Below are 14,873 nucleotides of genomic sequence, written 5' to 3'. Positions count from 1 at the left end.
GATTGTTAAATGTCCCATATTCTATTTCTGTAGTCAGTTGGAAACTTTACAGCTAAACTTTTCAAGTAAAACATTTTCGTAGAAGTTAAAAAACTAGACTAGTTTACAAAGCCTTAAAATGTATTATTTGGGGAAATGTTACACGTAATAAAATTTAGCTTAGAAGATTTAAAATTTTTATTTTCTCCTACAACTTTATTCATGTTACTTTTGACTCTACCCCTATCAGTTCTGCATTTTATTGATAAAGATTAACTACTCCTATTTATGGGATTAAGAACCAATAATGTACTGGAGGCATCAGATAGGCTACCCATATTACTAATACTTGACCTCTATCATTATCAAAAGAAATAAGCATTCATAATTGGTTTCAAATTTTGGCACAAGACCAGCAATTTTGGAGGAAGTGGTAAGTTGATTACATCAACCCCAGTGCTTAACTGTTACTTATTGCTACCTTATTAGTCAGAGTATGAGAATACCTGCCAGCAAGCATCTACTATACTGTGAACATCTTGCTTTCTTAGACATTCATAATTAAAACCTGAAAGAATTAGAGCTGAGTACCCCTTACCTGGCACTTCCGTTGGTTATGACGACAAAGGTTCCAGCGGCTCCAAACAGCTGCTTGCAAAATTAATGTGCATACTCTTAATGTAGTTCTCAGGGAGATTCAGCATGACAAAATGTGACAAAGCTGGCCCTTTGAATAACACAGATACAACTCATTTTTGCAAGTTGAGTGAACTGGAGCAATGAAAGATAGAGTTTTGCTCAAGGATACAACACACTGCTGGGTATCGAAATCATGACCTTACGATCATGAGCTGAATACCCCTAACAAGTAAGCTGTGTGTCTTCACAGAGTTGAGTAAACAACTGAATATAAAACAGCAAATAAATGAGAAGAATATGGAAAGTAACTATCGAATACATATATATGAAAATGTAAAATAATATTGAATGAAATTACCTCCAATTTGTTATAAGGTATCCCATAAACCATTGGATTACATCGCATTCTCACAAATAAATAAGTGTAGCTGAGCCACTTCACTGCATCTTCTACATTAGAAACTGTACCAAGAGCAATCTAGAAAACAACAACCAATTTAGTTTTTTAGAAATTTCCAAGAATTCATTTAACTGCTATCAAATAATTGCTTATTTAATAACAATCTTACAGAAAAGATCAATTTACAGACATTGCAAGATCTATGAGGGGGTGCTGAAAAGTTCCTGGTTTTAAGGGTATTGTTAAAGGCCTGGTTGGAGGCTCAACCTTCTGAGTTCTTTTACAGGGCTTAGAAAAACTGAAGGACCATTGAAATAAGTGTGTGAATCTGAAAGGGAAATACATTGAATAAAATAATAATTAACTGATCCTCCTGCATTTTCTTTAACCCAAAGCCAGGAATTTTACAGCACCCCCTCGTATTGTTTTATATCCTTAACTTATTAGAACAAAAAGAAAGAAATAAGTATTTATTGCTTAGCATGTGCATTTTGATCCATATTTCTGATTTTTATGCTGATTATCTTCTTCATTGCTTTTTCTCTTTTGTATATCTTATGTTTTCAGTTTCACCAGAGTGGCAAAGCATCTAGCTAATGATTTTGCTGCAGGTTAGCATTATGATAGACCAGCAAGGTTGAGTTGCTATGGTGCTAGCAATAAAGGTCTACTGAAGGAACTGTTCATATATGCAATAATCATCATGGTTCCTATTCATTTCATAGCCTGTGCATCTTTTCTGACCAGTTCATAAATGAAGAAAGAACAGCGAGAGCCGGTCAAATATGACGAGCATTTGGAAAAGTCATCAAGCAGCTGTCTGAAAGTGTTCCGACTTCTCTGTTAGAATGAGACACTATGACTACATAAGCAGTTACTGTCCAATAAAAATGATGTGAAGAAGTTTTGTCACTGTTCCATGTAAGCAGGCAATATTGATAATAGTAATTGGAAGTCAACCACTCAGACAGCACTAACATCAATATAAGTTAGAGTAAAGGACACGACATGAAACAGGTTCTACACAGTTCATTTTTCTTGCATATAGACATAAAACTTTCAAGAGACTATCAGGATTTTGGTGAAGCATACTGGTTCTGTAAATCTCATAAAAGATGGGGCTTATTTCATTAGGAATTAGAAACTCAGCCGTAATCTTACATTCAAACTGGTATCATAAATACACATACTTGATTCAGGGTTTAACCAAGAATAAGTTCTTGGATATCACCAACAAAATATTTTTTTATTGCCAACAAGGCCTTTGCTAGTTACTTATTTCTTCCTTTATAACTGCACCTATTCTTCCACCAATTTACAAATACTCTAAGGCAGTATTTATTAAGTGTATTTTGAACTATAATGATGTTACAAAAGTATAAAAACAATGATCACCTACCTCAGCGTTCAAATTATCAGTTAGGCTTGTAATAAACTGACTTTCTATAGGATTTTGTCGTGTCATAAGAGACAGGTAATGAGCAAGTTTGTCATGAGTAGTTATGATAGTTCCATGACCAAAAGTATCAAACTGGGGTCGTCCAGCACGTCCAAATATTTGCAAAACATCAAGTATGCCAATGTCAATAAAAGAACCTTTCTTGGCATCATAGATTTGAGTTCCCTGTAGAAACACAAAAATGTAATCCTTATGTATTAATGCATGTATTTTCATTTTTTAATGCAAAAATATTATTCTATTGTTTTAAAAGCATATACAAAATTATTAACTGAAAGTTGGAAAATTTTTCCTTTTTGTTTCTATTTCAATTTAAATCAGAGAATACTTTTTTTAAAAATTGAATGTAAAAGTATACTTTGACAGATTTGCATTTTTTAATATACATATCTATTACCCAAGACATAAATGCATTCTACTCTTTTTACATATGTCTAAGTGTCATGCCTGTTGAAAATAAGAGGACAATTATTACACTGATCACACTTATTGAAGTAAATAAAATCACATGTCCAAAACCATCCTATTGTCTTCAGACAGTATGTCTTTTCTATCTTGAAATATCTCATCATCTGCTAAAGAATAAAGTAGGACAATTGCTATGTAGATGATGCCAAATGAGATAGAAACATGTTCACAACAATTCACTTGTTTGCATGTCAATTTTGAAGAACCCTAGATTTTAGAGATTATCTCCACATCTCCATAAAGTTGGTATCAATTGCCACAAAGCAAAAGTAATTACAATAAATCAAGAATTTATCTTGCATGTTATTTAATGGACCTTTATTCATATTCGTTGTTCAAATACATGCCACTGACCAATCTGAGATATTTATCTTAGCTCATATTCATTTCATTTTAAGTAAAATACATATAGAGCAGTCTTATGTAAGACTAGGATGGATGCATTACTTCATTCCTCAGTAGAAATAAAATATGACCTAAGTATCGAATGTACTATTCAAATTTTAAGAGTAAAAGTTGACAATAAAACTAATAAGAGTGCAACATTTCATATAGTACAAAATAAATGAAATATATTAAGATCTGGAAGGAAGGAAGAATGGTCAATGAATAAATCAATGAAGAATCCTGGAAGATAATAAAACAGGTTGGCTGAGAAAAGAATACCATTTACAATATTACATTAAAATGTTAAGTAGTTTGTCTATGTTGATACTTGTCCTAAGCTCTGCATTTATAGCAAATATTGAACAGACAAAGTTAGGACAGATAAATATATTAATCCATTAATTTCTTATTAAAATATTTACGATACTTCAATTCAGTAAATTTTCAAGTTCAGTGACAATACCTAGCAAGATATTAGGAATTTAAGGAATTTTAAATGGTTTTAATAGTTTTAAACATCTAAAGACAAGTTTTCATTATATATACAACCCATTTTATAAATAACTGATATATGTTAAGTTAATCTTTAAAGAACATGTTTAAATATTGTTAATGTAATAACCTTGATGATGACAGCATGAGCAGGTAAATTCACACCCCAGGCCAAAGTTGCTGTACACACTAAGACTTTTATGGAACCTTCAGAAAAATACTTTTCAACCAAATTACGATCCTGACGAAGCATTCCAGCATGATGTATACCAAATCCATCAGGGAACAATTCTTGAAGATGTCGATTTTGGGGATTGTGGCCCTACAGTGTATTTTCATAAAAAAAAAAAAGAAAGAAAGAAAGAAATGAACAGATTCATAAATATATATCATTAATAATAAAAAATATAAGCGTAAATCTGAAAACATTTAGAAACTACTGAACTATACAAATTATATTACAAAAATTTTGTAAATTTAGCTGATAATTTAAATAGTGACTTCAGTAAATTAAATTCAAAGATACAAAATATTCATAAACAATAGACACAAGTGTGGTTAAGAAACTTGCTTTACAACCAGATGGTTTTGGGATCAGTCTCATTGTGTGACACCTTGGGTGTGTATCTTCTACTATAACCCTAGGCTCATCAAAGCCTTGTGAGTGGATTTGGTAGATGGAAACTGTAAAGAAGCCCATTGTATGTGCGTGTATACATACATATATGTGTGTGTTTATGGGTGTATATATATATATGCACACACACGTATGCATGTGTGTGTGTATGTACATGAGCAACTTTATCTAGATATCACGTGATAGTTGTAAATGAGCATCACTGTCATACAAGGCAGTTTGTTTTTAGACTTCTGGGGGAAACATGACTGGCAATGAGAAAATATTACCTTGTTTGGAAAGAAGCAAAGGTTGGTGATAGGAAAGGCATCTGACTATAGAAATATCTGTTTCAACAAATTCCATCTGACCCATGCAAGCATGGAAAAGTGGAGGTGAAAATAATAATGAACACACATCATCATCATTGTTGTTGTTGTTTAATGCCCGCTTTCCATGTTGGCATGGGCTGGCAAGCCAGAAGGTTGCACCAGGCTTCAATCTGATCTGGCAAAGTTTCTACAGCTAGATGCCCTTCCTAATGCCAACGACTCTGAGAGGGTAGTGGGTGTGCCAGTCAGGTGTGCCAGTCAGGCGGTACTGGCATTGACCACGCTTGAATGGTGCTTTTTACGTGCAGATTATTATAAACAAGGGACTGGGATGTAAAAATGTATTTGGTAGGATATTACTATAAATCATTTCAAAAGACATCTTTTATGAATTTAAATTTTGGCAAATTGGCAGAATTGCTGCAGCATAGGACAATGTCTCAGTATTTGTTCTAGCTCTATACACTGTTTTGAAACATTGTCATTCCTCCTTTCAGAATCAAGACAATAATGTACTAATTGAAGACATTGGATTGTTGAAATGGAACAAGATGTCTTGTATTTGTCTGAGCATTGTTTTGCATTCTGAGTACTTGGACAGATTTAATCTGCTGTTTGATTTAACACCACCACCTGGCCCTCAGGTGCTTTTAGCAAAGTTCATTCTGTTGCAAGCATTTGAGGCAACTTTGCAATTTAAGAATAACTTCTTTGCTTCCTCTCACTAGCCTTGGAAGCCCTTGAAAAAACAACAAAAAAAAAAATAGGGTACTGCCTTTTCCCTTTTGACTAAGCAGTAAAAAAAAAAACGTGTTTACAGCTTGTATTAAATCATGAAAAATATAAAATAAATAGTTAAAAACTAATAAGTTAATTTTTCATTGAGAATATATATTTGTAATATTACATACAGGAAGACCACTTCTCCTTCCTTGAGGTGCAAACAAATGAATATTATCACTATTCAGAGCTAGTTCTCTCAGAACCTTTGCTGTTCGTAAGGTTTCATTGCGAGCATGGACAAATACCATCACCTGGGAAAAAAAGTTGGGGAAATGTTATACACAGAAATTCACAACCTGCTGATCAGAAATATATGAAGTAATTTTTTAAATTATCCAAAAATAATTTATCAAAATTATACACTAAATTAATTTTGTAGCATAGAAGCTTAAAAGTTACACACTGGCAAAGTGTTGCAAATCAAATACTTTACATATGTGAAACCCTTTAATAATCTCTAAGAAATTCTCAGGTAAAATGTAAAATTTTAAACTTATATTAATAATAGAAAATGTTGAATAAAACCTCAAATTTGATATAACAATTCAATACACACTAAGAATAGAAGTGAAATATCAAAATCTTTATTTCTCAGTGTCCCCAAGCAACAGAGGATATATTCATCATAGGGAATGAGGACATTGAAACAAGGAGTTAACTAATGTTCCCAATCTTTTCTACTTAATGTGTTTGAAAATAAAAAATGTAATGCAAAATTTTTAGTGCCAGACAACAGGAACATACATCAAAGGATCAAACTTTTAAAACATATAATGCACTGTGACCTAAAATTTGAAATCAATATATAGCTGGAAAATTCTGCTATTTAACAGCACATAGCATTTTTCACTTAGCATATCTCCACAATTCTCTTAACAGCAGCCCTTGGTTGATGCCTAAAATTTTCTGCTATTTTTTCAGCTCCTTTAAACTTTGGCTTTCACACAGAGCCAATTAGGGAACTCTATGAGGCTGCTTGACCTGCCAGAAATAGCAGCCAATTCTCAAATCAACCCCAACAGTAAGTACACACGGGATTATTTAGTCTTAGATACTCTTAAAGTGATGGGTTCATCCTGACTGGAACGTTTCTGATCAGAGATTTGCTCTATCAAAATTGACCTTAGACTACACAACAACTAAACAAACCTGTATGTGATTGCTTGACCAGTCATAAACAGTAGCCAAATCTTAAAGTGAGAAAAAACATGACATCCTTTGGATAAAAGGTACTATGACCAAATCATGAATTTCTTTGCTCCTGAACACACTCAATCGGAGTTGAGCTGGAGCTAAACAATATTTGACAAGATTTTTATAAATGAATAAAAGCAATCAGTCATTTGTAATTTGAATATAATTTTTAAACCTTAGAGACAATGTTTTTGTAAAACACTTAGTTAATAGTTGATTATTAACCTTGTTTAGAATATTTTCTGTCTATGATTATCATTATGATTTGAAGTTCAGATATCTAGATAGAGGTTTGCGATAGCCTGCTATTTTGTTAAGACAGTAATCTGCATAAGCATCTATTTCCATTATATTAACCAGTTCATCACTAAAATCTTGCATGCTAAATATTTTATGTTACTAATTATATAATAATAATGGTTGTATTTTCAATGCTCTGGTATGTTAAAGACTGAGATGTTACCTGGTATCCTTTCTTTACTTGATCAAGAACTTTCTCATAACAAACAGTGTTAAAATCTTGTAACTGCTGCATTTTGTTTATTGACTTGATTCCTAGAGAAATAAATGAATAAACAAAAAATACTTAATATTAGTGAATATCAACAAAGAATGTATAAAAATTTATCTAGAACAGATTTGCCAAAGCATTTTTTAAATAACATTTCAGCTTTTTATTACATAACAAATGTATTTTTACTAAAGTGGTTTTTTTAAAAACTCTTATTTACAAACCAACAGTCAGTTATGTTTGATCAATGATATCAAATTTTTTTTTTAATCTAGAAAAATCTAAAAACAGTCTCTTACACTTCTCTTTCATAACTCTTAATCTAATATATTGTTTATCAACACGTTTTTATCCTGTATAACATTTAATACCATCTCAACATTACTATGACAATGTGCAGGACCTCGGGCAAATGTCTTCTACTATAACCCTGGACAAATCAATGCCTTGTAAGTGAATTTGGTAGACAGAAACTGTGCAGAAGCCTGCCATATATATATATGTGTGTGTGTGTGTGTTTATGTTAGTGTTCCCCTTCTCCACCACTTGACAACTGGTGTTGGGTTGTTTACATTGCTGTAACTTAATGGTTTGGCATAAAAGACCAATAAATTGATTTGCTCAACTAAATCTCTTCAAAGAAATGCCCAGCAAGGCTGCAGTCCAATGACTGAAACAAGTTAATATGGTAAAAGGTAAAAGAATAAGAGTATGTCATACAGACATGTTAAACTTCTAGACGCGATTAGCAAATCTTGCCCAGTAATTCTAGAGATTTCAGTTTATTTGTAAAATACATTTAATTTATACAACACATTTAAAATATTAATTAATTCACCTATGAAAGACTGTTCCAGTGGGACTGGCCGGAATCTACCATCAAAGAAAAATAATCCAAGTGCAGGGTTAACTCTGAGAAATCGTCCAACATCTAAATAATTTGGTAATGTTGCAGATAGACCAACAATTCTTATCATACTCTGTGTAGCCTCCACCTAAAAAGAAAATCAATTTTTGGAGTACAGAACCATTGAAATATAGCATTAAGTCTTTTGCGCAAGACCACAGTTAAAAACATACAAATTTCAAATTCACAAGCCAACAAAGGAGCCACAATGCAGTTGTTTGGCCTGCTAGTAATAGCACATAAGTCTTCCTACAATTACAAACTACTGTCTTAAAAAAAAAAAACATACACACATACATTGAGTTTATCTGAAATGATATCTTATATGAAAGAAATTAAGAAAATCTGTGTTACACTAGTTATGTTGCTGAAAGGACATACCTGCCGCAGAGTTCTGGCAACTAAGCTTTCAATGACAGCACCTCTGTCATCATGCAACAAATGGACCTCATCTATAATAAGCAGTTTTACTAACTGAGATAAAGACACATCTCCTGTTCCTTTACGTGTAACCACATCCCATTTTTCAGGAGTAGTGACTAACATCTAAGAGAGAAGAAAAGACAAAAAAAGTTTAAACATTTAATATTTTAGAAATTTATATTTTCCTTGTTTTTAAATGAAACATAACTTTCTAAAATATTCATATTGAATTCCTTTCTAAATGCAAAGTTTATTACAAAATTATTATTTTCAAAATACAAATTATTTCAATTACATTTCAAATTTATCTTTAATATAAAAATTTATTTTTATAAGATGTTTATAGTGACAAAATATAACTTAAATATAGCCCTTAGACAGCTTTTTTTAAAATCATTTTTTAAAACATTGTTCAAATTTACCTGAGTATTGACAATTTCTTGTTTGGTCAATTGCATATCTCCAGTCAATTCACGGACAGTTATTCCAAGTGGTTCTAGTCGTTTACCAAAGTTCCTCACCATTTCAGCAGCAAGTGCTTTCATAGGTGCAACATAAATAATCTAAAGAAATATAAATAGTAACATCAATATATATGAAAAAAGCAAATATATATATATATATATATATATCATCATCATCATCATTTAACATCCGTTTTCCATGTTGGTATGGGTTGGACGATTTGACTGAGGTCTGGAGAGCCAGTGGCTGCACCAGACTCCAATCTGATCTGGCAATGTTACTACAGCTAGATGCTCTTTCTAACGCCAACCACTCTGAGAGTGTAGTGGGTGCTTTTTATGTGCCACCGGCATGGGAGCTAGTCAGGCAGGCCTGGCATCGACCACGTTCGGATAGTGCTTTTTATGTGCTACTAGCATGGGGTACTGGTATCGGCCATGTTCGGATGGTAAATGAATATAAATATATATTGATAATCTAGCTATACATAATTTATTGGCCAGTCAAATTTTAAATTGCCATTAACTATAGAGTTAAGCTACACCAATATGATAAATGAATAAGATGAAAGCTTAACATTTTTATAAATATATAAAAAATATCCCAGTATTTAATTTATAGACCCTATATGTGTAGTGTATAGTGCAATGTACACTATGTATAAATGTTGAAATTGCAAAACAGACAGAAGTACAATAGTTATGTGAATCAATATTTCCTTTTAAATATATTTGCATTAATAAATAACAATAAAATTTTAGTTGTTCTTTAGTATTAGGCTGTATTTTTTTTCTAAATCAATGCAAGAATCGAAAATTTATAAGTTACATTATATTCTTAGAATTATAGTGTTACTATTTTATTTCTAGTGCTCAATCCTTAGTAAACAAACAAAATCTCTGCTGTAAAGCATAAAAGCATGAAGCTACCTCTGTCAGGGTTCATAAATTTGTCATAAGTTTGTCTAAAAAAAAAGTTTAATTTCCTTAAAAAATATTTTAACAGGAAAGTATTTAAAGGACTGCATGTATTTGGAAATTTGGCAAATATTAGACCCACCTTAAATTGGTCTTTTCGGATTACATTTTGTACAATGTTTTGTTTCAACACTCTAATAACAGTAAGCATAGCGATGTTTGTCTTTCCAGCTCCAGTGGGAGCACAGATTAAAAGATTTTCATTTGTCTTGTATGCAGTCTCATAAACAATTGATTGTATTCGATTTAGTGTCTTCATACCTTTAAAGGCCATTGATCCAACCTGAAAAAAAAAAAAAAAAAAAAAAGATTTTGTTGGAAATATCAGCAACACATATGCAACAGTATTATTGTATAAATATTATATGAAAAGTGTTTAAAAAATTATTTTCTGTTACAATAATTTGTACAGTTATATAGTGAACCTTTTGATTTGGAGTGTAACATGTAATTTAAAATTCATTATATCTATCAGACTAGCTAACTTATCAGATAACTAAACTATTATCATCAGACATATTGAATTTTTTCCCCATTTCTGCTGCAATTACCAACAGAGATTTTGATGAAATATAAACAGACTGGTTAATAAAATAAGACTAGCAGAAAATAGGAAATCAACAGAATAAGAGAATATTGTTTCCATAGAAATTAGGTAAATTATATAACATGGTAAGACTGAATGAGTTTTGAGTATATAAATATTTTTAAAGTATTGAATTTTTCATGCTTTTGTCCCAAATGTAGATCAGTTCATTTATTGCCAGAGTACAGAGATAGATCAATACATAAAAGTGTACATATGTACTAAAAAAATTGTTTAGAACAAAATACAGCAATCAAAATTCAATGCATCTCTGCCATCGTCTTCTCTCTCTTTCATCCCTCTATCATATACCTTACCACCTCCCTTAATTGCAGTGTCCTGTCATGCAAGTTACTTGGTGACATCACTGGTGCTGGTGCCACCTAAAAAGCACTCAGTACACTCTGTAAAGTGGTTGACATTAAGAAGCGTATCCAGCTGCAGAAACCATACCAAGGTAGACATTGGAGCTTGAGGCAGTCCCCTGAATCACCAGCTCCTCTCAAACCACCCAACCTATGCCAACATGGAAAACAGATGTAAAATGGTGATGATTAACTGAGATATCAGCAGCAGCATCATTTTACATGCATTTAATTCTATACTGAATTGTACATTTCTCCCTTTTTTTTTTTTTTTTCGAGCGAGATCGTTGGACTGGCTCTTGTGCGGGTAGCACATGAAATGAAATGCACCATTTTGAGCATGGCCGTTGCCAGTACCGCCTGACTGGCCTTCGTGCGGGTGACATGTAAAAGCACCCACTACACTCTCTGAGTGGTTGGCATTAGGAAGGGCATCTAGCTGTAGAAACTCTGCCAAATCAGATTGGAGCCTGGTGTAGCCATCTGGTTTCACCAGTCCTCAGTCAAATCGTCCAACCCATGCTAGCATGGAAAGCAGACGTTAAACGACGACGACGACGACCTTGCCTTTTGTCATAGTCCTTCTTCATCTGGCATACACAGCAATAGAGAAATATCTTTGTTGTTGTATGTCATACATTTATGATGGCATAGCATTTACAGTAAAGACCGAGTATATTTTATGCCATCAGTGCTAGAGGAATTGTCTGCAGCAAGAGTAAAGTCTTCTTTACCATGTGTCAATTTTTATTCAAAGTTACTGATCTCCTAGATGGGTTTCTTGCATTGCAAGTTATTGAGTACATGTCTTCTGTTTGTGCCTTCCAGGTTTTTGATAATTAATACATCTTAGTTGCCATATCTTATTCATATTTGTAAAATATTTTAAAGAGTAAGACTTAACTTTATTTAATGGAAGACCTAGGTAACTTGTAAGTTCTAGTAAAAGATATTTTGTTTTCCAGTATTGTTATAGGTGTAGGCATGGCTGTGTGGTAAAGAAGTTCGCTTCCCAAATACATGGTTTCAGGTTCAGTCCTTGAAAGTATGTGCGTGTTGTGTGTGTGTGTGTGTGTGTGATTTCATGCCTTGACATTGCATCATAGTTGTAAATGATTGCCACTGTCAAACAGGCAATGTCATTCATTTCCAATCTTCTTTGAGAATAAGTAGAAACAGAGGTGAGGGTTGACAAAAGGAAGAGCACCTGACCATAAAAAACCTTCAAAACTATGACCCATGAAAGCATGGAAAAGTGGAGTAAAACAATTATATTATGTATATATATATATATATATATATATATATATATATATACACACACACACACATATATATATCATCATCATCATCACTTGTTGTCCATGCTGGCATGGGTTGGACAGTTTGACTGGGCTGGCATGCTGGAAGGCTGCACTAGATTCCAGTCTGATTTGGCATGGTTTTTGACAGCATAGTTTTTGGCCTTTCCAAGGCCCACCACTCTGAGAGTGTAATGGGTGCTTTTATGTGCCACAGACACAGCGTGGCACCAGGGTGTGTTCATGTGCTAATTTGCATGACACATGTATCTGCCACGACTGCGATTTTGCTTGGCTTGCCAGGTCCTCTCAGGCACAGCATATCACCAAAGGTCTTGGTCACTAGTCATTGCCTCTGTGAGGCTCAAAGTTTGAAGATCATGCTTCACCACCTCATCCCATGTCTTCCTGAGTCTACCTCTACCACGGGTTCCCTCCACAGTTAGAGATCAGCACTTCTTTACATAGCTGTCCTTGTCCATATGCATCACATGACCATACCAGCGCAGTCATTTCTCTTGCATATCACATCTGATTCCTATTATGCCTAACTTTTCTCTCAAGATGCTTACATTCTGTCGAACATGCACACTGACATTCCACATTCAGCGAAGCATACTGGCTTCATTTCTCTCAGACCTATGCATGTCCTTGGCTGTCATAGCCCATGTTTCACTGCCATGCAGCATAGCTGTTTGCACACAGGCATCAAACAATCTGCCTTTCACTCTGAGAAAAAGGCCCTTTGTTGCCAGCTGGGGTAGGAGCTCTCTGAACTTTGCCCAGTCTTTATTCTCACAGCTATGCTTTCGGAGCATCCACCTCTACTACTAACTTGGTCACTTAGATGACGGAAGCTATCTACTACTTCCTGTTTACCCCACTGGCAGTTAATAGAGTCTAATTTCTGTACATTTTCAGCATTTATTGTACCTGTGCATCTTCCACATATGAAAGCTAGTTTCCCTGTTAATCTTCCTCTGATGTTGCTGCACCTTTTATGTGTCCAAAGCTTACACTGGGTGTATCTTTTAGAGTTCCTACCTACACCTTTTCTACAGAAGTTTGATTAAATGTACATAGAGAATAGATTGAATTATAAACAGTACCAAATTATTTTTTTATATTCTGACTTTATTTTCCTAATCTATGAATATTGTACTGATATTTAATGTTTGTTCAGGCAAAACATACACAGAATATAAGACTTGGCTATATAGTGTAAAGGAATACAAATTTTCATAGGACTTTGAATTTTAAACTCTGTTTTATTTTCCAGTGATGACTGCACCCTCCCCACTTTACTTATTTCTTCCATCTTTGAAAGGTCAACAGCCCTTGTGAGAAATGTGTTGATAAGTATACAATGGAAAGAAAAAAGAAAGGAGAAAGAAAAATGCTTTGTAATGAAATTTCAATGAATTGACCACATCAAACTGAAAAACCTCTCTCTCTCTCTCTCTCTCTTTATCTGTCTATCTTTTCCCTATCTTTTATTATTATTTTTCCTTCTCTTTCCTGATTGTCCTGAAACCTCTCTATCTATTTTCCCCTCTTTGCTTTTCTTTCTCTCTCCCCGCCTTTTTTCAAAAAACCCCAAAAAGACAAAAGCAATATTCTCTTTTAAACAAAGCAAAAAACATCTGATTCATATAAATGTACAATGAAACGTTCTGTTTTTACCATTTTGATTTTGTCTTGACAAGTTCAAAAACCGAACGAATGTGCTAATAAAGGATTATCCAAAATCTGACTGCCTCCTTTTTCTCAATATACAATATCTGTACATCACTTCAAACACTCTATGCATACATACATACATATATATATATATATATATATATATATATATATATATATATATATATATATATATATGTATGCACACACACACACATATATACATATACTGGAAGAGGAAAGAATTGATAAAGATATATTACCTCATCTAAATCATCAATGCTGACAAGTTTTTTACCAATGTGAAGAGGAGCCTTTTCTGATGCAGGAATATGAACTTCTTCAAACATCTTTCTATCAATGCGTTCAAATCCAATAGGTAGAGACATCTGTTCATAAGCAACAGGTAAAAATGAATAAAAGAAAAGTAAATGGTTAAATCAATAAATCAAGCAAATAATAGAAAGAAAAACCACATACTTTACAACTCCCAACAAAAGCCGATGATTTTCTTGCTTCTGCTAAAGAATCAAACACAAATGGAAGGCTTTCTTTGGTTTGACCAACTGTTGCAGATCGTTTGGTTAATATTTGATTACTCTGAGCATATAATAGAGCTGCTTCTCTGAAGAACAAACAAAATTTAAATAAGTTTAAGGTTAAAATAGGAAACATTAAGGAAGGTATTTAATAGAACATTATAGAAACAGAACTGTATGAGCATTAAACAATTTCATATATTTTAAAAATATATATACTTCACTGATTCAGATTTTTCATATTTCTTTCGTTGTCAATACATGAAGTGATTTATATTAAATTTCATTGTTGTCATTGTTATTATAAAATAAGGTAGCAAGGTGGCATGATGGGAAAATGTTAGCACCATTTCATCCATCTTCATGTTCT

At 33.1% G+C, this 14,873-nt stretch overlaps 1 protein-coding gene across 5 annotated transcripts in view; it reads right to left on the bottom strand.

The window, feature by feature from the left end:
- LOC106884418 (activating signal cointegrator 1 complex subunit 3) overlaps positions 1 to 14,873 on the bottom strand; it is a 491,782-nt gene that overhangs the window by 455,692 nt on the left and 21,217 nt on the right. For all 5 annotated transcript variants that reach the window (XM_052972249.2, XM_014935791.3, XM_014935790.3 and 2 more), the window contains 11 exons: positions 14,445 to 14,589; positions 14,228 to 14,353; positions 10,115 to 10,315; positions 9,013 to 9,153; positions 8,549 to 8,713; positions 8,099 to 8,255; positions 7,213 to 7,304; positions 5,684 to 5,806; positions 3,955 to 4,146; positions 2,418 to 2,642; positions 977 to 1,096 (listed from right to left, as the gene is read on the bottom strand). In XM_052972249.2, coding sequence (XP_052828209.1) covers positions 977 to 1,096; positions 2,418 to 2,642; positions 3,955 to 4,146; positions 5,684 to 5,806; positions 7,213 to 7,304; positions 8,099 to 8,255; positions 8,549 to 8,713; positions 9,013 to 9,153; positions 10,115 to 10,315; positions 14,228 to 14,353; positions 14,445 to 14,589 — 1,687 coding nt within the window. The remainder of the gene's footprint in view (positions 1 to 976; positions 1,097 to 2,417; positions 2,643 to 3,954; positions 4,147 to 5,683; positions 5,807 to 7,212; positions 7,305 to 8,098; positions 8,256 to 8,548; positions 8,714 to 9,012; positions 9,154 to 10,114; positions 10,316 to 14,227; positions 14,354 to 14,444; positions 14,590 to 14,873) is intronic.

The sequence above is a fragment of the Octopus bimaculoides genome, chromosome 1, assembly GCF_046866305.1.
Source record: "Octopus bimaculoides isolate indiv1 chromosome 1, ASM4686630v1, whole genome shotgun sequence".
Lineage (NCBI taxonomy): Eukaryota > Metazoa > Mollusca > Cephalopoda > Octopoda > Octopodidae > Octopus > Octopus bimaculoides.
This window is presented reverse-complemented; position numbering and strand designations above follow the sequence as displayed.